The following is a 24,490-nucleotide window of genomic DNA, read 5'->3' on the forward strand; positions in this document are numbered from 1 at the left end:
ACGTGAAGTTTTAAGTAAAAGCATTTCCTAGTCTTTATTCATATCACCCAATGACTACTTCCCTTTGAAACTTCTTTACGATTCCATACTTACTTTATCGAAGACACCAATTTCTTGATTGCGTCTGAGACGCTCTTGGAGTGATTTGAATACAGTAGGTAGGTCGGCGGATCCTTGGGATTGATGGCAAGTTGTTTCGCGGCCTGCACCATGTTGCAAGCACCATCTAACATCGCACGACCCGAGTTGGTTATAGGTTCCTGGGCTTTCCGGGCCTGAAAATGAAATACGTGAGCATAATTACTATCATCCTTTCATATTTCGCTTAGGACTCCGAATCAGTAGCGGCAGTGGGGTTAAGTTCAAACAAAAAACAACATCTCAAGACTTTGATTCAGAACATTTTCACACGATTAGTCATCCCTTGGTTGCAGCTTGGATACTGCGGTTACTTATCAATGTGTCTGGCGCCGTACAACGATGGTGTTGGAAGCCTTGGCCTCTCTTGGGTTACTGCGGCAACTGTCGCAAGGGACACGGAAAGATTTAGAAAGGTGGTGAAGGTCTCTGGTCCCAGGGACGAAGAGGAGTGAGGATGTAGCTGAGTATTCACCTCGTGGCTAATTTTGGCAGGTATGCTGGCAAATTCTGGCGATGACGCAAACGTCGTGAGTTCGTCGACGGCCTGTATGAGTGGCCGGGAAGCAGCGGCACATTTCTGGCGGTTCTCATCGCTGAAGTTACTGTCCAAGTCCTGAAAGAGAGAAAGTTGTTGTCAATTTCATCCTCTCACCTGTGATTGTAAATACCAATTTGATTTTGTGGTCAATTTCATCTTCTTTGCCCATGATCACAAATATCAAGGTGATTTTGCCCCAGAACTATTTACTAGTCAGCCCAGTGATTTCGTTTCAAATTGTTCTTAAGATGGAAGCCATCTTGGTTTCATAGACAGCACATTTTGGAGAGATTTCTGCCCTTTCTTCCTCTACTGCATTCACCTTGCCTAAACTATAATTTCAGTCCTGTAAGGGAGAACTCTTGACAAACCATAGGTCGGCCGCCAAAACGAAATAAAGTGGCCTGTAAAGGCATAAAGTGGCCTGTAAAGGCATAACTGGCTGTTTTTGCATCCACCTCCGGTTGGACGTCAGTAATACCAGTGCGCTCCGTCTACCGGTTTTATTTTTGGAGTTTCCGTCTCCCAGTCTGGTTGCAATTTCCAGCTGATGAGCCCAGACTACCTGGTTTGATTTCCTTTAAGTCTCTCTTAAGACTGGTTGCCTACTAGTCCTAAGGCCAGTCCCCACAGCCTCTCTCCTCCAATATTTCTCTCACCTTGATAGCTCTGACTAGATTAGCAGTACTGTTAGCGACATCTTTTGCCGACTGCACAAAGTGTCTCTTGGCGACCGGGTTCGACGTCTTGGACGAGGCTGTACGACACGTGTTACACAGCGCAGACGTGTGCTTGGCAACGACAGTAGCGGCAGACAACACCTGGAAACGAGGTTGGGAAATTAGCGAGGTGACATCAAATGCAACATTTGGGTCAGCAAAAACAGACTTTGATTTTAACATCTGTTTTAGGTAGAGAGGCATTTGGGGGGAGGGGGTCACAACATTTATTTCGATGCACATCAAAACAAAAGCACACAAATCAAATCTCCATTTTCCTACTTTAACCTTTAATCATAATGACCTTTCGACCTCTTTTCTGTGTATTAGTACTGATTCCACAACTTTTGATAGATTTCAGCAACAAGAAGCGTCGTCTTGTCCACAGAAGTTCTCGTGCAAGTACATTGCCGTCACCAAAAGTGTTGACTACAATGGAAAAGCACCTGGGGTGTCACCTAAAGACTGCACAGAGTTGCAGTGAAATGTACAACAAATGATGCTTAGCAATCCTTGATATAAAACTGCTCTCCGTTATCGAGAATGCAACAAAATTTAGCAAATTTGTTGAGGATATTTCATATTTTCGAGAAGGGGGCTAAACATTTCCAAAAGCAGACAACATGCATGAAATACAGTTGTGACCCGTCACAGCAAAACCTGACGCATGTCGCACTGAGCTTGGCAGGTTGAGATAGACTGTTTGTTCATTTCTCTGTTGTCTGCCTTTTGTGAAATATGAGCACATCAATTTCTTCCATTAGCACCTGGTGTCATTTAGGTTCATCTTCTGTGCGACATGCGTGTGGTTTTGCTGTGACAGGTCACAGTTGGTCTACATGTTGAGCAAAATAGTCAACGGGTTATTTTGCTCAACAGTGTAAACAAGGAAAGCTCTAATAGTAATATAATAAACAATGAATAATAAAAGAATGAATGAAATTCACAAAAAAATGATAAAACCTCCATTTTTAAGAACATAATTAGGTGGGCCAAAGTGTCAAACACAGAATTTGAACAAGGATGAAATCAACACCCTGTCAACTCTTTGTCGATTTAAATAAGACGTCTAACTGGTGATGGTGTGAGCCACCTTTAAAAACACTGCAGCTATCATTCAAGCTATCTGTCACAATTTTTCATCTGCCATGGCCGGAGAAAATGCAGGGTAGAGTGTCCCTTTAAAGCTGTGCTAGAAATGCAATCAGCGATCTGTCAACCGAAGTGTACTACACTAACACGACACGAGATTCTAAGAAAGATTTCCCATAATACACCAGTGATACAACAGCGCCCCCTGAAGTCTTGGTACAACAGCGCCCCCAAGGGGGAGTCGGGGTGTGCATGGCCAAAAATAGAATAAGCGCCCATCGCTGATCTACTTTGGTTGAGGTGAAGAACAAAGATATTACAATTCTGGGGATAACGGAGTCAGATTTTGATCAAGGGAAGAGGGTTAATCTTCCTGAACAGACGCCACACATCCGACAACTATGGCACGTTTTATTTGGCAATAACTTGTTTTGTTTTTGTCATGATCGGGGATAGTGAAATCCTTCCCCTCCCCCCTCCCCCCTCCCCCCAATTTGATTGCAAGGAAGAAACAGTACAATTTGCAGCTTCAAGACTACAAAGAGGAGAGCCACAGAATATCAAAACCCCTGATTATCTCCTTGACAGACATCGGAGACGAGATGTCACCAAAAATACTACAGTATGATCAAAATCTGACTTAAAACTTAGGTCAAGAATGAGGCATCATTTTCAAAGGTGTGTACAAAGCATAAATGCATTATCCATAGCAACCAGGACATTGCTATGGAAACCACAGTAGCAGTAACTACGGCGACCATGGTTACCGTAGCAACTATAGATACCATGGTGATGATACATTACCGTTGCTCGGCGATCCTGTACATGCGCAGAAAATGACATGTTAATATTTCGAACAATGTTTAATCTTTTTTTCTCACCACCGACATCTTGTCTTTTGCTCGATCAGTTGCTAAAACTCATTCATTTCATGGAGGCAAAATTTTGAGTAATCGTGCAAAAATTGCCACTAATTTCCGACACAGAATAATCTAAGCACAAACATGCGACACAGCAGCTAGAGAAGTTTACTTATATAAGCAGGAAAAATCATGCATTTTTAAAAAAAACGAATTTGGTGGGACGACAAAATTGCACACTTGGTATCCTTCATTAGGATCTCACAGCTGGTGTGTTCTGCGCACAGGGCAAAAGCTAACCTTTTTTTTTTCTTTTATGTTTACACACCAGTTTGTAAATTTTTATCAAACTGGTTTGACTCTCCCTTGACTTCTAACAGAACATTGTTCAGGAATCTAAATTCAAAAGGAGTTTGAGGTGGGGAGCTAAGTATGAAGTCTAAACCAAGGACTTTCAATTACTTGCTATAGACAAGGGCGGGTACGGAAGGGCAAAAAAGGTCTCAAAAAATATTTATCTAAATATGATCAGGATTGTACATGGTCAGGTTCAACTGAATCTCTCAAGCCACCAGCCAAACCATTTCACCAAAAGCCGACTCATTCACCCAGCGCCACCTTTTGAGACTTTTGACACGTACCTCTTGTTGTGAACTGGCGGGATTCGTCAGGCTCTGGCACGCCATCTGGATAGCTTGGTTGGCGCGGGCGAACTGAGATTGGTCGACTAAACCTGGACGCCCGGGCTCCGAGGCGGGGTCAGCAATGGCGACTAGATAGGCAGCCTGGAATAAATCAAAGGCAAATCTGAGTTCAAAAGTGGAAGACACTCAAATGTAAGACCCAGCCTTTCCTGCAATTGGTGGAGATGGGCCGAACTTTTTTAGTGCAAGCATGACTATTTCTGGTACAGCTTTTCATTTCAGCGCAGTAAAGCTTGCTAATCGGTTTCAATTCTAATCATCGGCCGCCCCCTTGAAAAAATATTCATGCCAAACTTGCTCACCTGTGACGCATTCTCCGTCAAACCACAAACGGCGGCCGCAAAGTTCTTAACAGACACGCAGAATTCATCCAAGGCGCCTTTCTTGGCGTGATCGGCGATTCCTGTCATGGCGTCGCCGAGCGCCTTGGAGCGGGCAATAACGCCGTCCAGGCAGTCGAAGTAGGAACCGTCGCTGACAGCCTCGTTGGGGTTGTCAAGAAGGTTCTTCATCATTTGGATCTGGCGGAGCGCATTGTCACAATCTTTTTGTCCTGGAGCAGACGTCGTGCAGATGTTGATGAGGTGATTGATGCTTTCTGTCACTGCCCTGAAAGATGATAAGATTGAGTGAGAGAATCGTAAAGACTCATTCGATAGGTTTTCAGGGGGTACTCTGTTGACGCTATTGAACTGTGGCAGGTCTGTTTCACATTTGTCCTTGAGAAATAAGATAGGCCAGGCACTGCAGACTATCTGCACCACAAGGGAAATCCAAGAGAAAGACCTTTGCCCCGGTAACAATGAGCCAATGACTGTCAACCGCATCCAGACAAAATGCCCAGAACTGGCTGTTATTGGAACATATTCAGTTAATTTTTAGTAGTACCACCTGAGTCCAGGTGGTGAGACTAGTGTAGTTTTACAGAGGACCAACAGGTGGACTTTGTTAGTTGGTCAGTTCAGTTTGTGTAATCGAGTCAAGTAGACAACTAATATATGCTCTGGAGGAGTAAACTTTATACCAAGGGTAGGAAGTCAAGGAGACTAGCAACACGGGCCGGCCCAAAGGATAGGAGCAGGAACAGTAGGACTGCAGTGAGTACAAACCCATTTTCACTGGCATTACTGAGGGAGGAGTTGTGGCTGTCTTGAACCTGCCTCAAGGATCAGCTGTGTGGTTCCCAGTATGAATTGAAACTGACGGCATTCGTTACCAGAACAGAAGTGTCCATCTTAGATCGAGAATGCAGAAGAAGAAGAAGATGCAGGAAACTGGGCATAAACCAGTCAACCCTAGGGCAGCCAAATCCTTTATGACACTAATTGTTGTGAAGAGATACAAACCTTGCAGCCTGGGCCAACAAGTTCTTTGCATTCGGTGCATTCGGGTCAGCGTGCAATGACTTCGCGGCAAGTAGGAGTTTCGAAGACACCATCGAGGTACTTTTCAAATTCGTCACGATCGACGACTTCACTTCCGTGTCTTTCGTAATTCCCGCCATCGTCAAGCCACTGTGGACGAACTCGCCATACGATTTGCTGAAACGGTTTGAGGACGATGCCAGTTGCTGTGGCGTGCCTCGTGAATGCGTGACGATCTCGCAAGCACCTTGGTTCAGGTTGACAGCCGAGTTGTTCAACTGGAGTTGGACCTCTTGAAAGGTCTTGTTCGTAGGTGGGTACTAGAGAGAAGCACAAAACGGATAAGTTAAATTTTCTCTCAATGTTTTTTTTTCGAAAAAGTTTTAAAAGGGTTATTTGGGCACAGGATGTTCTGATGAGAAACCTGGATCTATCAACACCTCAACGCCCATTTTATCAAATGCAAACATATTTTGCGATATAGCAACACTTTTTGCCAAGATTTGCCTTAGAAGTCTGATAGCTACCACAACTCCTGGAACCACGGTGGGCGATCTCAGGCAGTGTAAGGAACAACAGAGGGATACAATGCGGCAGCAGATGAGATGTATGAATTGCTCTATTTTGAGCTCAAATGACGTAACATCGAGAACAACAGCATAATATCCCTCCTCCAAGGGTGCTACACTTGCGCACCAAATTTTTTCAGTTCTAAATTTTCTGAGAGACATTTTTGTTTACTCACATTTCCACTCAGACTGATGTTGTTGATCTCTTGACTGTACGTCGAGATCTGCTTGATGGCATTGTCGACATCGCGCTGTCCGGGCAAGCAGTTCACGCAGTTGTTGAGGGCGTTAGACACAGCCTTGGCAACCTGTGCCAGACGTTGGTTATTATCAGGGTTGCTGGGATCCGCGACGGCGTTTTTCGCCTCCTCGATCAGGAGGGCCGATTTTATCATGATCTCCTGCGTGCTCTCCACGATGGCGTGCTGCACGTCTGGGTTACCGGAACATGCTGCGACACCACGGACAGCGTTCGTCAGTACGCGGAGATTGTTGGCCGTGTCGCGTGCTGCGATACCGGTGTAGTTTTCGTTGCCCTGAAAGAATATTTCAGAAGTTGACGGACAACTTTGCGACAGGGGATGTTTGAGAAGGGCCCTATAAGGTTGAATATTTCAGAAGTTGACAGACAACTTTTCAGGAGGGGCTGAAAGGAGAGCTTTATAGGTGGAGAGGAGTCTGACTCCAACTGGCGCAGTGATTAACATTGATCAAGTCTGTTGGCAGACATATGTTAGATGAGACACAATGCCCCCTCAATTAGATGCAAAACGAGAAATCAAGGCTGCAATCTCAACCCACCTGCGTAGCAGCAGTCAGCAACTGGGCCATCGATGATCCAACCGTCTTGGACGTGGCTCCAACCTGCAGGGCGCACGACTCTGCAGTCTCACCAGGCAACGGAAGAAGGTTCTTCGAATCAGCGCTAGCGAGAATCTCATCCAACTCTTTCTCCAGCTCTTCTATTTGTCCGAGAGCGCCGTCCAATTCCAAAGATCCGCACGCCTCTTGGGCCTTGCTGCACGCGGTACGAAGCTCTGCCAGGGCTGCTGAAAGATTCTTGGTGGAGTTGGTCAAGCTGAGCGCCGTTGCTTGGTCGCCGACGGTCGGGGCAGCTGCTTTCGCCGATGCGATGAGTTTGTTGCTCGGCTGCAGGATGTCTTGGCAAGCGTTGATGAGAGCAAGTTGGACAGCGGCATCCTCGGGACTGTTTGAGGTCGCCTTGATGCTGTGGACAAGGGCGGGGATCAACTCGCTGACGGTCTGAAAAAGAAATCGTGTACTTTTAATAACAACCAACTCCTCACCTCAGAATGTTTAAGATCTTGAAAAGGATGTACTTCCCTCCAAAAAATGTTCCAGAATGTCTTGATATAGATTGTGATTGTGAATGAGAACAACATTTCTTCAAATTTTCCTTTCGAATCTCTCCACATGCTGCAAGAATGTTTCAGCAGACAATAATCAAAACAATAACGTCTGCTCCAAATCTTCTGCATGACATGTTAGGCTGCTGCTGTGGCAATGCATTTCTGTTCATCTTCAATATCCAAAAGCAAAACTTAGAACAACTTTTCTTCAAATACTTCAAAGGAAATCGCAGACTTTTGAAGAAAATTCCCAGCAGACGGCGTAGAAACGTAAACGTCTGCTCCAACGTACCTTGCATGAGGTGACTAGCTGCTGCTGTGATGAAGCATTCCTGTTCGTCTTCGAAGCTCCAGAGGCTGAACTGATGAGTTGGGTCGAAGCAGACGCCGTCAGTTTGGCGGCATTCTCCAAGTTGGCGATCAGCCTCTTTTTGAGTGCGTTGGCCGCGGCAGTGTTGGTAACTGAACGCACATCCTCGGCAGCTTCTTTCAGGACTTGTTGCATGGCGGGATCGTTAGGGTTGCTTGCACAGCCCTGAAGAAAATTCAACAAAACTAAAATTTACGTTTATTTTTTCAAAAATAAGTTCCGACACTATTTCATACAGCACCTCTCCTATACTTAATCAAATGACTTAGAGTGCGCCCACATCCTCCCGATCAAACAGTTTTCCATCACTCGGAGGAGATCATGCCAATTATACCTGTCAAGTACAGAATCTCATCCCATCAACCTTCAAACTTGTTAACTCTGACCTTAAAAGACAGTTTTCCTATGGTAGATTCAAGATTACATCAGTGACGCTCTTTTTTATTACGTCCCATCACGATGTGACGATTCATCAGCGACATCAAGGTATCTATTTCTATCAACCTGCCGCCCAATATGAGAATTTTTGCAAAACTTACCTTTGCTGCTTCTACCAGTTTCGTAGTGGCATCGGCGAGTTGCTTAGCAGCCGCTAGGAGGCGTTTTTGCATCTCCTGGTCTGGATGAGTCTCTGCCTGTCCTTTGATGGCGTTTACCAACTGCGATGTCGCCTGTGATAAAATGATAAGAATGGATCAAGTTGTGTAGGCGAATTATTCATTTCATACAAGTGCTTCGCGCCCATTTTGAGGTCGTTAAGGCTCCTGTTATGTAATGCGGTCACGCGCCTTTGAGTGAAGAAATTAAGACCGCTGTAACAGTCCTTGAGGACAGGGATATGGAACACACTGTTCCTTCCATGATTTGAACCTACGACCTACTAATTTTGAGCCCCTCCGCTACTTATCTGCCGTGTTTGGTGAAAAATCATGAACAATTTATCCCACTACCAGTATGGCTAACTTTTCACTGGGTCCATGCCGGAACCGAGGAGTTTCATCCAAACAAGAGGATAGGAAAAACAAAATAGATCCCAACAACTTCTCACACCAGGATTCTCTGACCGAACTTGGACGCAAGAGAAAACACCAAACCACACCGGATAAAATATCTTGAAGAAAAAACAACCTCTCTGATTGTAAACTCCTGCTGACTTTTTTCAGTCCATGCAGACACCGAGGAGTTTTCATCCATACCAGAGGATAGGAGAAACAAAATATAGCGCTCACAACTTCTCGCACCCAGTTCGACAGGAATTTCTGACCAAAGTTTGACGCAAGATGAAACGATGTCACCAACGCACCCCAGACCGGATAAAAAAATCTCTTCTAAGAAATGAACCGACCTCTTTGAGAGTGAACTCTTCCTGGAAAATAACTGAAAGCTACAGCGAAAACAAACTAGGACTGAAATGAGTTCTCCTCTGAATGAAATCAACATTGGAATAACTTCCATTTCGTATTATATTCAGTTGAAATATATCTAGGACAGAGTCTACCAAACCCACGCAATATTTTCGGAAGAAACTGTCAAAAATCGAAGTTCTACACCTAGTTTGATGAAAAGAAAACTATTTTTGCCCTACCATGTGCTGAAAACATACAAGAAAATTGACTAATTTGTATCAAAAGTCTTAAATCATTGCATCCTTAAGCAAAAAAATTTACATTTTTGACCAAAATTCATTCATTTCATTGGCATTTGTGTACATCTAGTCTACTTGCAAAATGTGCAAAAAATTAAGGAAAAATATTTTCAGCACGAAAAAATTGTTTTTTACCTTTACTCCACTGTTAATTAGGTGCTTGTTCTTTCAAAACAGACAAAACTTCCTATCAAAATTGACTTCAAATCTTACGGAATCATCTCACTAATAAAATATTCTCTGCTTTTTCTTGTCCGAAACACAAGTCAAGACACATTAGGACAATTTTAAGTCAAGTGGCGTTGATTTCGTGCTAGATTTTCTTGCAAGTTCTCAGCACATTTAACTAAACCCCTCTAATTTCACACTCTCGACACTCGACCAACAAACCTCAATGATATCACTCTGATGCTGGAAATAAAATCTAACGAGTTTTATCCCTACTCTTTATCTTCCAAAAACTTACAAACTTCAAAGAGGTTTTATAAAGTAGGACATCTGATCATCCAAATGGGCAAAAGAACCCTATTTTACTATATTTCGATTGTCATGTTTCGTGGAAGAATGGTCACTTATCCTAGAAAGCTGGACACATAAGGCATAATCTGAAGTTTCTGCAGTTAAAATTTACAATCCCCGATCGGAAACGACATAGTTTAATCACATTTAACAATAAATCTTTTTAACAATTGGACCTGTTTCCTCAATTGATGACCTTTTTTGGCCCCCGCTCGGGGATAATCTCGTTCTGTTTCTACTCACCTGGGCCAAAACACGCGCTTGTTTCACCATCTCTGGGGCGTCACCCATACTGCTGAACAGACGATCTGTGGCCGTCAAAATGGTGTCGACGGTCGCATCAGCCTGGATACCCTGAAAACAAAAAACAAAACACATGACGAGTCGAATTCATTTCAAACTTTGCTTCTTCATCTGTGTGGTCGAACGCATTGCGATGTTGGCCAAGTGACAATGTCACTGGCCAAATCCATTTTGAGGATTTTACTTTTTAATGAGCAGCAAGTTGCTTATTAACAATCCGTGTGAGATCTTAAGCAAGTGTCTACTGTCTGTCCCTATGCCCGAGGGCCAACTGGTGTCACTGGCCGAATGACGCTGTAGTTTGCCAGGCATAGTCGTTGCTACAGGAATATTTCTTTCTTAGTGTCAATGCCAGTACATGTACAAATCTGGGATTTGAACAAATCTAACTGACTCTAACAAACTGTTGAATCTCAAAGCTTGTGGCAGAAAGGCACTGAAAACACCCACCTTAGTGGCCCCTTGTTTGACGTGTTGCAACAAGTCATTCAGCGCCCGAGTAACTGCCGTGGCCGCACCACCAAGTTCTGACAACACCTTATCGTCGGAGCATGCGCCCTGGGCCGTCTGAACGACGCCCTCAACGGACTTCGCAACCAATTTGGCAGCTTCGACGAGTTGTTCTGCACAGGCTGGACTGCTCACTGTGGGTGCAACAACCTAGAAAAGATGTGAAACTGGTTACCTTCAAAGTCAAGTTATCCATAAATTGGTGGATTTCTAAATGAAAGAACCTCCACATGTTGATTTTCACAGTATTCACGTCAGTATTTATTTGATCCCAGATTGTGGAGTAAAACATCAGTGAGAAGTTTTTCGTTTGAAACAAACTTGAGCAGACGTCACACTAAATCCAAACTTTCTCAAAAACTGTAGTACGGATGGGAAAATATTTGAACAAAAGTTCATCACATTAACCATCTAAACAAAGTTTCTACAAATTTTTTCAAAATATTTCATCACACGGCAGACGACGCTGGGCAATGTGGCTTTTGGCGTACAGGGTTTGTGTAAGATAGTAAACGTGTGACTCACCTTAGTGCAAGCAACTAGCTGTGATGTCGCCAATGCACACTGCGTTGCGCTGCTTATGACCTTGTTCTGTTGGGCCTGATCTTCAACCTTGCCCGCCACGCCCTTAGCCTTGAGGACGAGCGCAGCCGTCGCATTGGCCACCGCCTTCGCGAGGCCGAGTAGCGTGTCCTGGAAGGCCTTGTCCATGTCTTCCGTAGTTTCGTAAATCATAGCTTCACGCATCAAATCTCCAGCCAGTTCTCCAACCTAGGAAGAAGAATTTACAAGATTATAGATGAGATCACATAATACACACCTCGGTAATTATAACTCAAAGTGCTGAGTGCTGAGTACTTAGAAATCCAATTGAGTATCACCAACGCAGAGTCAAGTCTTCAGTCCTGCTCTCTAATGATGAATGGAGAGGAATACTGGCCAAAGGACACCACCCGGACCACAAAGCTCTGTGGTGGAACTCTCAAGGACAGTCATATTTGGTGCTGAAAACCGACTGACTCTCGAGCAACATCAACCTGGACTTGTGTATCAAACCTTTCCATCTCAGTTCAGAACCAGGTGGAACACTGCCTAGCACTACCACAAAACAAAATAGTTTCATGAGCAAAATATCAACAAACCTTGCTGGCAGACGACAGAAGATTCTGTCTGGATTCCTTACTGTCCGGCTGTGCAGCCTTCAGCATTGTCGCGAAAGCGTCCACCAATTTTTTGGCAGCTCCGAGCAGCCTGTCCCCATCGTCGTCTGAGTCTTGCAACGCAGCGAGCATTCGAATATCTCTAGACATCTCGGTGATGTTGGTTGTGCTGGAATTGAAATTGGAATATTAATCTCAAAGTTGTATATCTCCACAAATGATGTCTCACATCAACAGCGTCCTCTTCTTCTTTAGCGTTCGCTCTGCACTTGGAGGTGTTATTCCCAAGAGAGAATTCCTCCTCCAAGCCAGGATGAGCATTTTTTGTACGCAACTACGGTGAGGTACCAAATGGGTTTATAGGCCCAGTGACTCCGACTGTGGCCAGAGGTAGAACCCACGCCTACTCATGTTTCTCATAGGTAGGGTACTTTGGACACCAGATACAAGGAAGCTCGGTTTTAAGTCTCATTCGAAGGACTGTGGGCCCGGGACCCCGGCCCTACTGCGTGTTTGCCACAAGTCCTAACCACTACACAAAAGCAACAGAACTCAGAATTTGAAACTTACATGTTTTGAACAGCTGATCCTACAGCTGTGAAGTCCGTATCATCAGGCCCGCCAGCAGTGAGTGTGACAAGTTGGGCCGTACCAGCATTCATCGCAGACAGTTGCGAGTTGATATTCTGGCGGGAAACGTCCAAGGTGTTCTCCTTCCATTTCTTGGCGGCCTGGAGAAGAAAATGACAGGTCAGAAAATTCAAGTTGAAGTTCCAAAACAGTCAAAAGATCTACTATATGTTCTGCCCAAATAGGTTATCTTCAAGGAATTGATGTCAAGTGGAGGTATGGGTTCTCTCACCGAACAGAGCCAGTGTGGAGCTAAAATGTAGGCCAAGATCTGGGCAAATGGCACGGTCAAAGTTTTTTCGCAAAATCCATAAAAATTGGTTTACCAACTTACTGCGTCATTTCCAAGTGGCGGCAGATCAGCCTTGGTGTTGAGGTCATTGCGAGCGTTGTCAATATCGTCTAATCCGATGGTGATTGTTCCCACCAATGCACGCTGTGCTTGTCCTAAGCCGTGGACTTGAGGGCTCTTGCCCTGAAATCGTAAAAATCTCGATGAGAATTCAGGAATGCGTTCAAAATCTCACGGAACTCAATAGTTTTGAGAATGGCAAGAAATTTACAGAAATGCATTCAAATTCTCACAGAACTAAACAATATTGTAAGTGGCATGAAAATCTCGATGAGAATTCAGGAATGCGTTCAAAATCTCACGGAACTCCATTGCTTGGAGAAAGGCAAGAAATTTACAGAAATGCATTCAAATTCTCACAGAAATCGACGATATTGTAAGTGGCATGAAATTTGAAATATGCTAACAGTTCAGTCACAGTACACACTCAGTACTACCAGTATGAATATCAACGATAGAGCCAGCCAATGAATTAATAATTTCCGTCAATGTTCAAGTGCTGTGTTCCTATTGAATGGCACTCTTTCAGGACTGGCTGCCTTAAATATGAATTTCAACCCAGACAAGAAATCGAAAACCCTTCCGAATAGTTGAGTTTTATGTAGAATTCACTTTTCAGTATCATTTTTTAGACAATTTTTTGCCTGTAATCAAGGCCAAGCCAAACTACCACCAAAACAAGTGAGGGCACAGTATTCCAGTTATTCGTTGTGCAAGAATCATGGACATCAATGTACATCGAGAGCATTTTCAACTGCTCGAGTACTTAACCTATAACAGCTATAGCGCTAGCGATAATTTACAAACCTTAGTAAGCTATCGCATATAATACAACATTACATACGATTGCTAATGTGTATGTGCTATATTACAGACAGGAAAGGATAGCCACAAATTACGCTAGGATGGCCGCTAAACGGTTATGTGTCGTTGTGACCCAACCCATAGCAGTTATCATGTAGCTTGCGCTATCTAATGTGAGAGCTGCCTAACACTATAGCGCCATTTCCAAACCAGACGGTTTCAATGTGGGACTAATATACCTCGGGCCAAAACTAAAAGCTCCAGCACCAAACCTGGGTTGAACCTTTAACACCATTATTCCGGCGAAGTCGAGTCAATTCATTTGCAACACCCACTGCCAGCTACAACTGCCTACTGAAAAAGAAGTCCTCGGCACAGGTAGGAAGACAGCATCGTCGCCCAATCCTTAAAGATGAGGTGCATCTCACCAAGACTAAATACTCATTACCCCTCGAAGGTCCTCATAGCTAAATCTAACACCGTCTAGAAACCCTAAGTTCCTAAAAATAAGCATATTGTGCATTTCGTGGGTCGACAGAGAGGCCATTTTGAGAATTAAAGCCGCGGTCATAAGTGTGATCCTTGAACCACAAATCTGAATGAACTAAGCAACTGCAATGAAGCAAACAGGTTATGAACAGGTGAACTCCGTGCAGCAATATAATAGCATTGCATCACATATGGCATCTATAGCAATCATGAGGTGTGGAGACTGGATTCATCCATTGTAGCCTAACACCAGTGTTTCGGCAGACATCACATGAGGAAGTCACTTGCAGACCCAGCAGTCTCTGAGCCAAGGAGGGGGTCCCAAGTTACCCCCGTCTTTGAGCCAAAGAGGGGTCCAAGTTACCCCCGTCTTTGAGCCAAGGAGGGGGTCCAAGTTACCCCCGTCTTTGAGCCAAGGAGGGGGGTCCAAGTTACCCCCGTCCTTGAGCCAAGGAGGGGGGCCAAGTTACCCCACTGTTCAAAGTCTCCCCATGTGACAATACTAAAGATGCCAAATGCGACAGAGAAAGCCAAAGCTCCGCGCCCAGCATGGAAGCGCCCCCTATCTCTCCATCCATGCACTTACTTGTGTAAACTGTCGTAACGGTACATGCACCACAGGAAAGAGAACAATGATTACTGATAATTTAAGACTTTGACAGCGTTTCAGTTTTATAATCTTCACGTTCAAATTTCAATTCCAAGACTATGACCTCAACAGCAATTCGACCTTATAATCTACAAGTTCAAATTTCGACCCGAAAACTATTCATTTTCTTCACCCATTTACAACAATATTTCAGAATAGCAGTTTTTTTTGCCTTCTGGCCAATAATATTTCCAAGTTAGAAACTCTACTTCCAGATTACACAGGCAGTAGTTATCATCATAGAAATATCTTTATTGTGTGGTACGAGGCTAGGGGGAAAACCGACCCAGCTGTGACTGTTCTGATTGTGTGAATGACGTGTGGAGTCATAAATTGGGTGTTTGAGTGGATTATGTTGGGTGTGAGACACTCGTCCCGTCCAAACTATCATCTTTATCGACGCATGATTCGTTACAATCCTTATTTACAATGTTCCAATGAAAACAAACAACATGCCACATCATTCCATATCGCACCGAAATATCCCAATACTCACCGACGGCGGAAAATGGGCGCTGTGCGCCTGATTCGAAACCTGGGTAAACTGCGCCTGCTGCATGGAACCAGTCGAGAACTGTGCGTTACCCTGGTCCCCTGCCCTGAGGATGGCCGGCATGGCCACGGAACCAGTCTGCGCCTGTCCGGCGTTCGATGACTGGTGCTGAATGATCGTAGCCCTAAAAGAGAATGGACTTTTCTTAAATTTTTTATCTTTACTGGTTGCAACTATAACGCAAATGAACCTCTTTTGAAAAGATGCAAGAGTTATTCCAAGAAGCAACCTCTCTTTTTCCTTTCTTAGGGTTTTTACACACGTTTCTTCAACTTGAACTGAGCCCCTTTCCAGAGGAAATTAGAATGTGCATCCTGCCCCTTAGGACTCTAACTGGAGGGGGTGCTGGTTGACCAACTTACTTGGCAGGTGAAACACTGTCTTCTAACATGGTCGATTCCTCATCTCCCTCAATGCCAAAATGATCCTTGGCTTTTTTCTGAAATATAACACCAAAAGATGAAAATCTCAATTGGCGAGTCCAGATATCGGATTTCCTTGTGTTTTACCCAACTGTTTTAAACAAGTTGGGCCGACTCACTCAGAACGATAGCATCTATGAACCAACAAGGTCAAAAATAAATTTTGAAGAACTGGACTCCTTAGGAAGAATTTGGTGCAGAGTGGCCCTCTTGACAGTTAAAAAACAATCATTTCCCGTGATTTCCAATGAGTGTGTTCTGGTTTCCACACAATATTTCTTTCCGGGGAAGGAACAGACATGGAAGTAGAACACCACAGCTTATAATTCATATAAGCCCGTCAGCATGGACACACCGAGCCCGAGTCCTGGACCTCAGCAAGAAAACAAATCATACCTTTTTCAAAATGATATCAATATAACCCGCAATCAACTGTGATATCTGTTCACCCTCTGTCGTCTGCACGGAATAATAATTCTCCGCATAATCACCGAAGTCGAGCGTGAAACTGTTCGGTGAGGCCGCCCATCTCCGTACGGTTGTCAGCGGCCATGTTTTGAGAATCTGCTTGGTTTTTTCGTCAACACGGACAACACTTTCTTTGGTGATGCCGAGAAGCCTGGGGACGAGTTTGTTCTTTCCCTTCATCTTTTCCTGAAATTTACATGAAAGAATGAAGTTTTCTGGTCAGGTAAGATCACGAACATGAGAAGACGCAGAGTTCCCCACAGTGTTTTCTCAAGGTAGGCCGGTACCCTGGATATTCAAGACGTTTCCCTGTGTGCAGCACAAGGTAGGGTGGCCTGCAATTTGAGGTAGGGTGGCCCTATAGAAACCCCTTAAACAATTCAAGAGTGAGGTAGGGTTGCTCTGCCAAGGTACGGTGGTAAGCTACCAAGGTAGGGTGGCTGGTTCCAAGGTAGAGTGGTGAGCTACCAAGGTAGGGTGGATGGTTCCAAGATAGAGTGGTGAGCTACCAAGGTCGGGTGACTGGTTCCAAGGTAGAGTGGTGAGCTACCAAGGTCGGGTGGCTGGTTCCAAGGTAGGGTGGTGAGCTACCAAGGTCGGTTGGCTGGTTCCAAGGTAGAGTGGTGAGCTACCAAGGTAGGGTGGCATGCTGCAAGGTAGGGTGGGCCCCCCTGACAAATGGCCTTGTGGAAAACTCTAAAGGCCCGTACTGAATGTATCCAGTATGAGATTTGGCGGATCAGATTCCGATGACTGAGAATGCAACCAGGCTGCACACCATAAGTGGCGCAGAATAGGCCCTGCAAGGAACACGGAAGCGTGGACAGCCAAAGAACACCTGGCACCGCACCATGGTAGAGTAGGAAAGCTTTGGGCAGCCTTGGATACAGAGACCAGATCTGTTACTCACCTTGACTAAGAAGAATGTAATGCCGTATGTTTTGAGTGAGCGACAGTGACTTGTGTAGCGATGTTTGGCGGCGATTTCAGTCAGGCCTATCAGCTTACGATGTTCCTGGAATTGAAGACAAGAGCATGTTATCGGAGAGTAAAGGTTGAAACGGGTTGGGAACAAATTTAGTCAATAACAGAACTGGTGAAGAAAGAATGTTCTCTTTGAACTGTGGTTACAATGACTGATATTTCTTTGATTGTATATCAAACATTTTTACAAATCCGATGACAGGACTACTTTTCCAAACTTACCAGGAAGATTTTCTTTTCAATTCCTTTGACTTTGATGTACTCTTTCGGCAAGAACTCTTTGAGACTGTAAGATGAGAAAATGTTGCACATGAAACAATCAGGATGTTAATTCCACAGCAGTTTATTGAATGGTGTAATTATATGCAGGAGGAAAACAGAGTTCTCAGAGGGAACCATCTCTGTCAAAAAGAGCCACCTTTTCTGTCACACAAAGAAATCTTCCGATCAGGAACGACATCTTTGACAGGTGGCGTCTTCTTTAAATGTGATTCTGAACTTGGTACTAAAATGCCGCCAAATAACTGCCCACCCAGCCAAAAGCAAGCGGATAGGAGGAACTCGTGACTTTTTTACTCACTCTAAGAATCCAGTCTTATGCTTGTGCTCAACGTGATCTCCGAACTGCACCTGGCACTGAATTCCTCCGAACAGTACCGCCTCCTCCATCGTGACAGGGTGCGTCCCGTTCAAAATGGCGTCACGCGACTGCACGTACAGAAGATTCAACTGCACAGGGTCACGAGCATCGACGTTTTGATCGGAGAAGAAGAATTTGCGGCGAAGGAGAAGAGTTTCGTTTTCGTCAATGCCTTGTTCACGGAGGGTCTTTGCGTGGTCCAGCCAGTTCACTGAAATTAGAATTTTGGAGAATTTCAGTCAATTAGCCACGTTTGTGAAATGTTTATCACACAAATACAACATCCTGAACTCCATGGAGATATTTCATAAGGATGCTGCATCTCCAGGGAGGTGCTGCAAGCATTTGTACTTTTTCAATGCAAGTAGGACAGCCCTGGGCATAGCCTCCTGCCTGGTGGTGGCCTCCTTCTCAGGTTCACCTCCTGCCTGGGAGTAGCCTACCGCCCTAAGGGGGGCCCTGCACGGGTGTAGCCTCATGCTTGGTGGTGGCCTCCTACTCAGGTTCACCTCCTGCCTGGGAGTAGCCTCATGCCCCAAGGGGGGCCGCCTACACGGGCAAAGCCTCCTGCTCAGGCATAGTTATAAGCTGGCGAAAATGGGTGGAGGCGAAATGAGAGTAGGCGAAATGAGAGTAGGCGAAATGGGATGACACCTAGCCTGTGGATACCCAGCCAAATGATTGCACCAACAGAGTTACTCTCGGTAGGCAAAACATATGAATGATTCAGCACTGCAGTGGGATTGAAGAGAATATATATATTCTCAATGAGAGAACAGAATCTTACGCTCGTCATCCGTGTGTAACTTCTTCTTCATCTCTTCGAGTTTTTTCTGATCCCTCGCGAGCGTCCGTTCACGCTTTAACGTCATCGTCTTCTCCTTCTCCTCGTCCGTCAACTCCTTGACCAGTGAGAACTCTTCATGGTTCGAGATACCTGGAGGGGAGAAAAATGTCAAAGTTAAATTTCAAATCTTGTTTGGTTCCTGGGCTTTGTAAGATGGTAAGACTATAGGACTTAGGTGACGTCACGTTATTATGTGATTTTCATTCTTGTGAGCGTCAACTTCTCAAGATTATCAAAGTCCTACCAGCACTGTTGACTTCACTAATCAGGACACCTCCCTATTAAGGATAGCATTTGTAAGTCCAAACAGTGTCCTAAAGAGGTACAACAGCATTTCCTTACCGATTTTCGAACATGCTGTGACCATCAACTGGGCGATGGTGTGACTGTCATCCACCTGGAGGGTCTTGACGGAACCGTCCAACATCCGCACGCGAAGACGACGGAATTTGGATTTGTATTCCAGCAGGTCCTGGAAAAGAAGGAGGGAGATCTTGATGAGAAAGAGCTAAACAACATGCTCATGGAGAATCGAGGGGAACCGATTTTTTTTTTTTTTTTTTTTTTTTCTAAAACTCTTCATTGACAACAAAATATATTCAGCACATTGTTCAAATACGATATAGATACTGGTAAAATAATACAAGAGTTCTTCTTTTTTTGACTCCCCCCTCCAGCAACCATATTTGCTTCATGCAATTTGCGAACATTTCTGAAAAACTAAATTTTTTTGAATTTTTTTGAAGATTGCAAATTCATTAACTTTTTCCTATAAATTTTTTTTTCAAATAATTTTTATTTTTTCAAATCGAGATCATTCGTGAAGCCTTGGAAAAAATTCCAAAAAACATAAAAAATTTCTGGACTTTTATTTTCGCAAGACTGCAAATTGTATTTCTACATCTGTTTTCAAATATCAGCATAAATTCATAAATGGGAGAAGCCATATTTTAGAAACTCCCAACGGGACATATACTTATGATACGTCGTCCGTATAACAAAACACCCATATGAAATTGACAATTTGTGCATCTGTTTGCATCCGTTACCAAGGTTACGGAATCTAATATCAGATTATCTCTGCGTTAATCATATAATGATCTCTACAGGCGATTAATTATGCAGGGAATGCTGCGAGTTTTATACAACGAAATGAAATCTTCGAATTCAACAAGCCATCGCTACAGAAAACGCACACTTGCTTCGCCCTTTGTTGTCAGTGATGCGAGTTTCTCAAATTCGAGCATCCCTCAAACTAGCGATTAAAATCGCAGCTCTGCGACTATGATGGCTGCAACATGCGACTAAAGGATCGCTCATCTGAAGTCTGATCCGAATCTTCAGCGCGTAAAACTGGTATTAAATCGCTTAGTTTGATACTGACTCACCATCGTCGCGATGACCACCGAAAATGCCAAATATTGTCGCATGCGATTTGAAATGCAGGTCGCAATTCTAATCGCATGTTTGCGAGGTGCTCTAAGACAAACAGTCCGACAAAAAAGATGATTTGTAGTGTTTTCCATCCATGTGGCAGTGTTCAGACACAATGGGTTAATTTCCATCTAGGTTACGTGGAAATTATCATGTAATTTACCGTGGTTATAAGTGCACGATGATGAGGCAATTATGGGCGGCAATACGAATGGTAAATACTGATAATAATTCATCATTTAACCCTTTATAGTCTCAGGCATTTTTAACTTGGGAAAAAGTTCAGAAATGTCCAAATTTCCCAAAACGAAAAAAGATGACGAACATGGTACAATAAGAAATTGACAATCGTGAGATTTTCAACGAATGTGACAACTTCTACGTCACAAAGAAGAATATCATCATCATCATCATCATTATCATCATCGTCATCATCATCATCATCATTACCGGCGGCATCACCCTATTGAATTTTTCCCGGGATCTTTTACTTGCCCTGTCATAGACACTCTGGGGACCACGGCTTATAGTCTCATCAGACAAAATCAATTCCATGTTCATGCCCTTTAGAATTTTCGTGTAAAATCACGGATGACAACTTTCTCGTCACCACTGTGGGTCATAACGGCAAAAGCTCAACACAAACCCTGATTACCACAAGACATTGACAAGCTAAGATTTCATTGTTTCTTACTTTTTTAGCCAGCCAAACTGGTTGCGAGAACAGCAGTATTTTCTCAGTCGGATTGCGATTTTTGGCGAGTTTAAAACCCTCCACTAATAACTTTACTCTGGCCATAAAAGTCCAGCGTGAAACATTTCCCACCATATTGGAATGAAAATTGGTGGTAAATTTGTGCATGTTGGATCGATGTGGGTCATATGGACGATTGCTTGATTATTTCATATCCACAGAAGCCAATTTTCTCTTTTCCATTACTGGGGAGGACAAGAGTTCCACGCTTTAGTAAGATGACAGGCCATGAGAGGACAGAGCAGTTGGGCCTAAGTAGGCCCAGCAGCTCACAGGGCATTAGACACAATCACCTGTGTTAGATCAACTACCACCTATGTCCACCGCAGATGAGAGATTTTATATTCTTGCGATAATAATCGCACTGGTTGAAAGCCCAAGGACGAAGCGACAGAACGCAAAAGTTAGGCCCAGTTGCTCAAACGATCAAACGCCATCATCACTGGACTACCACCGCAGATGAGAGATTTTTGTTCAAGTTGTCATGGTCGCACATCGCAATGATGAAAATTGCTCCTCTGCACGGCGCTCCTATACATTGTTGTAGAGTACCATGTCAAGGTCAAGTGGCCGAGGACAAATGCAAAGGACTGATTGCGGCTGTGGGTTGTCAATAGCTGCAAAATAGTCATATTTGTCACCATACAGGGTGTCACCGAAAGTAATGCTGAGGAAATCCAGACAGGCAGGGAAGGGAGTGGCCGTGTTATATGTCCATGCTGCCAGAATGGTGCAGCAGCTCGAAATTATCTTTTGTCGGGATGCCCCTGGTATAATGGAGATTATCCACACAACATCAGACATTGGCTACAACAATTAGTGGCCCAATTGCGCACTCAATCAGTCTAATACATTGTTTTTCAAGCCAATTATCCCTGTGCACAGAAACCAAAATAGCAATAGCATGGATCATAAAAACCACAATTCCGTGATTATTTTCCGAAATTACTCGATTGTGATTGTTGGTCCGGGACCTTATTCACATTTTAGTTGTCATTATCTTGATATGAGTAAACTAGAGGGCCTATTTTGTGTCGGGAATTGGCGATGAATTTCGAAAGATAATTCATTGTTCGATGATTATTGTTTCATAAAAGAATATTCAACACGACGAACTAATAAAGTGTTTATTTTCAAATGATTGTTATCAGGCTCATGTTGGCTGTGGAAGATGACTCTCATCAAGCCAATATACTAACTGTGTTAGCTGATGTCTGATAGACGACTGTTAAGTGTCTTGCTCAAGGACCATCATGCCTGTTGCAGATTATGGCAGTCACGAGCAACAACCCTTTAAGTGCAGGAAGTGCTTGAGATGGAAGTGCAAGACTAATAAATGTACGATTTATAACGATCAGTGACAGTTGAGCCAATTAGGGAGTGAGTCATCCTTCAAAATGGTCGCGTGGAGAATGCCACTATTCATCGTTAAAAAAAGGAAGGAAGTATTCCTCTCGATGCCTGGCAAATTTCATATGCCATGCCAATCATATCTTAGAAAGACTGTAATGCTATCTTTGACTTGTCTGTCAATTACACAGGGTGTCCCAAAAAACGCCCATAAACGAATATAATGCGCACCATCCTGACACCCACTCCCAACTCCCATTCTGAAAACTACTCGCTATCTGATGACATAATACGCCGAAATGAGACGGAGTAAAACCTCGGTAATATCTCTCACTGACTCTATAGCATACATACCCCATTCCTGAGTAGGTAATACTCAAAAAACACCCAGGCGAATATATTGCGCACCATCCTGACACCCACTTCCAACTCCCACTCTGAAAACTACTCGCTATCTGGTGACATAATACGCAGAAAAGGGACGGAGTAAAACCTCGGTAATATCTCTCGCAGACTCTATAGCATACATACCCCATTCCTGAGTAGGTAATACTCCAGGGTTCGTCCGCTCTCCAGCCATACGCCCTTCTTCGAGTCTTCGTCTGCCAAGAATAAACCAAAGTCGCTCGCTGAAAATAGAAATAACGAAGAGATGAGCTGATGACATACAATTACATTATGGTTTGTAGGAGGAAACCAGATCCCTGGGACAGCTATGCATTAACCAAATCTTTACCCTAACTAAAGCAAAAGGATTTAAGCGACACTTTTGGTCCAAATGTTAGTATCTGCCTTTTGCTTCCACAAAAGGTTCCAACCGCTAATTATTACAGCCACCTTTTGGCAATGAAGTCAATTATTTGGCCACCTTGCACCTGCCGCAAGTCCACATACAAAAGTCAAAGAAATACACAAGCGTAATTTAGTATACTCAACAAGTCTCATCATACTGCACTAAGATAGTGACCCACTGGACCAGATATTCCTTGCAATTTGCACCACGATTTGAATTTTCATTTCACCATCTCAGGAAGTTGACTCAGGAAGTCGACTGACGGAAGACACGACTTGAAAGTTCATGCGACCCAAATGCACTGAACATGTGCTCAACTAGACAACCGACCCGATTGTTGTCGGCACCTTAGAGGAGGAATACTCCCCAGGAAAAGAAACAATGCCCAAATGTAAGTAGCGGGATTTCAACAATCAAATATTCAAATTCTCACACACCAGGGCCCTTCCTCGGTCAAAGTAGCAGTGTAAGACCAGTCATACAGTGCTGGTCAAAGTCAGTGAGCCACACAGAGCCCACACACTGCAGGAGTACCTCGACTAAGTCCACGAAGATATGGCAAGGGGGAGCCAAACTGAAGACTGAGCAGTGGGGATCGCTGGAACAACTTACCCGCACCACCGCCATTGTGAGTGCTACAGAATTGAGAGTGAGATGGCACATATGGAACACAGAAGAAGAAGGGGAGTAACTGGCCTGCATTATGGGTTGCAGTGATACACACTGCCAAGGTCACTCAGAATGTCATGGCCTGTTCCTTAGTTGTATCCACAATGAGCAGCAGAAGAACCGAAATGTCCCCTTGGTCCTCCAAACTCCTAAATTTGGACTGCCTGAACCATGGCTTCCAAAAGGTTTGAGGAAAATTTTGTAACACAGCGAGATAGGATGAGAATTTTTTGAGTATCCACAATGAACAACTGGAAGAACTGGAATGTCCAACCTCCTCCAAACCCTAACACAACTACTCAAACACTCAAGGAAATGAACTGATGTAACTAGGATCAGGACCAAGGCTCAAGTAGGCCTGCATGCCAAGCGAGATAAGAAACTGTTGAATCATGCCCCCTTGAAGTGCATCTGGTTCCAATGAGGAAGCATGTGTAGGTCCGTCCCGCCCACCAGAGCCATCTTGACACAGAAGGCTTCAAGAATGCCAAGTCCCTTTGACGGGGTAAGATTACTGCAACTGCTTTAGAGTAGATGTTTTACCAAAACCAGCAGCACATGTTAAAGCAGCGACGGAGATAAAAGTTGGCACTTTTAAAATTTCCAGTCTGCAAAGTGCAAAGTCATCACACATAAAGCAGGATGGACTCCTAAACCGTGAAATCTCTCCCAAAGAGAAAAGTGGACAAAAGTCGACATACCTCAATATTGGAATACACCCACAAATAAATGCTACAAGTTTTCCTCATTTTATCATGTTATAGCCAAATGGGTTCCATCCTTTTTCC

At 44.0% G+C, this 24,490-nt stretch overlaps 1 protein-coding gene across 21 annotated transcripts in view; it reads right to left on the reverse strand.

The window, feature by feature from the left end:
* Positions 1–24,490, reverse strand: part of LOC135498559 (talin-1-like) — a 75,948-nt gene that overhangs the window by 30,499 nt on the left and 20,959 nt on the right. For 15 of the 21 annotated variants that reach the window (XM_064788846.1, XM_064788848.1, XM_064788841.1 and 12 more), the window contains 26 exons: positions 22,772–22,869; positions 19,045–19,174; positions 18,643–18,792; positions 17,796–18,066; positions 17,438–17,501; positions 17,142–17,246; positions 16,160–16,417; positions 15,704–15,780; positions 15,285–15,465; positions 12,829–12,969; positions 12,435–12,595; positions 11,847–12,033; positions 11,230–11,475; positions 10,645–10,854; positions 10,135–10,245; positions 9,073–9,093; positions 8,267–8,398; positions 7,650–7,892; positions 6,789–7,250; positions 6,164–6,523; positions 5,401–5,738; positions 4,357–4,663; positions 3,992–4,135; positions 1,339–1,500; positions 614–754; positions 94–275 (listed from right to left, as the gene is read on the reverse strand). In XM_064788846.1, coding sequence (XP_064644916.1) covers positions 94–275; positions 614–754; positions 1,339–1,500; positions 3,992–4,135; positions 4,357–4,663; positions 5,401–5,738; positions 6,164–6,523; positions 6,789–7,250; positions 7,650–7,892; positions 8,267–8,398; positions 9,073–9,093; positions 10,135–10,245; positions 10,645–10,854; positions 11,230–11,475; positions 11,847–12,033; positions 12,435–12,595; positions 12,829–12,969; positions 15,285–15,465; positions 15,704–15,780; positions 16,160–16,417; positions 17,142–17,246; positions 17,438–17,501; positions 17,796–18,066; positions 18,643–18,792; positions 19,045–19,174; positions 22,772–22,869 — 4,882 coding nt within the window. Of the gene's footprint in view, positions 1–93; positions 276–613; positions 755–1,338; positions 1,501–3,991; positions 4,136–4,356; positions 4,664–5,400; positions 5,739–6,163; positions 6,524–6,788; positions 7,251–7,649; positions 7,893–8,266; positions 8,399–9,072; positions 9,094–10,134; positions 10,246–10,644; positions 10,855–11,229; positions 11,476–11,846; positions 12,034–12,434; positions 12,596–12,828; positions 12,970–15,284; positions 15,466–15,703; positions 15,781–16,159; positions 16,418–17,141; positions 17,247–17,437; positions 17,502–17,795; positions 18,067–18,642; positions 18,793–19,044; positions 19,175–22,594; positions 22,612–22,771; positions 22,870–24,490 lie in introns of those variants that run through there. The other 6 variants (XM_064788859.1, XM_064788858.1, XM_064788852.1 and 3 more) reach the window with 2 other exon arrangements.

Source organism: Lineus longissimus, chromosome 14 (genome assembly GCF_910592395.1).
Source record: "Lineus longissimus chromosome 14, tnLinLong1.2, whole genome shotgun sequence".
Taxonomy (NCBI): Eukaryota; Metazoa; Nemertea; class Pilidiophora; order Heteronemertea; family Lineidae; genus Lineus; species Lineus longissimus.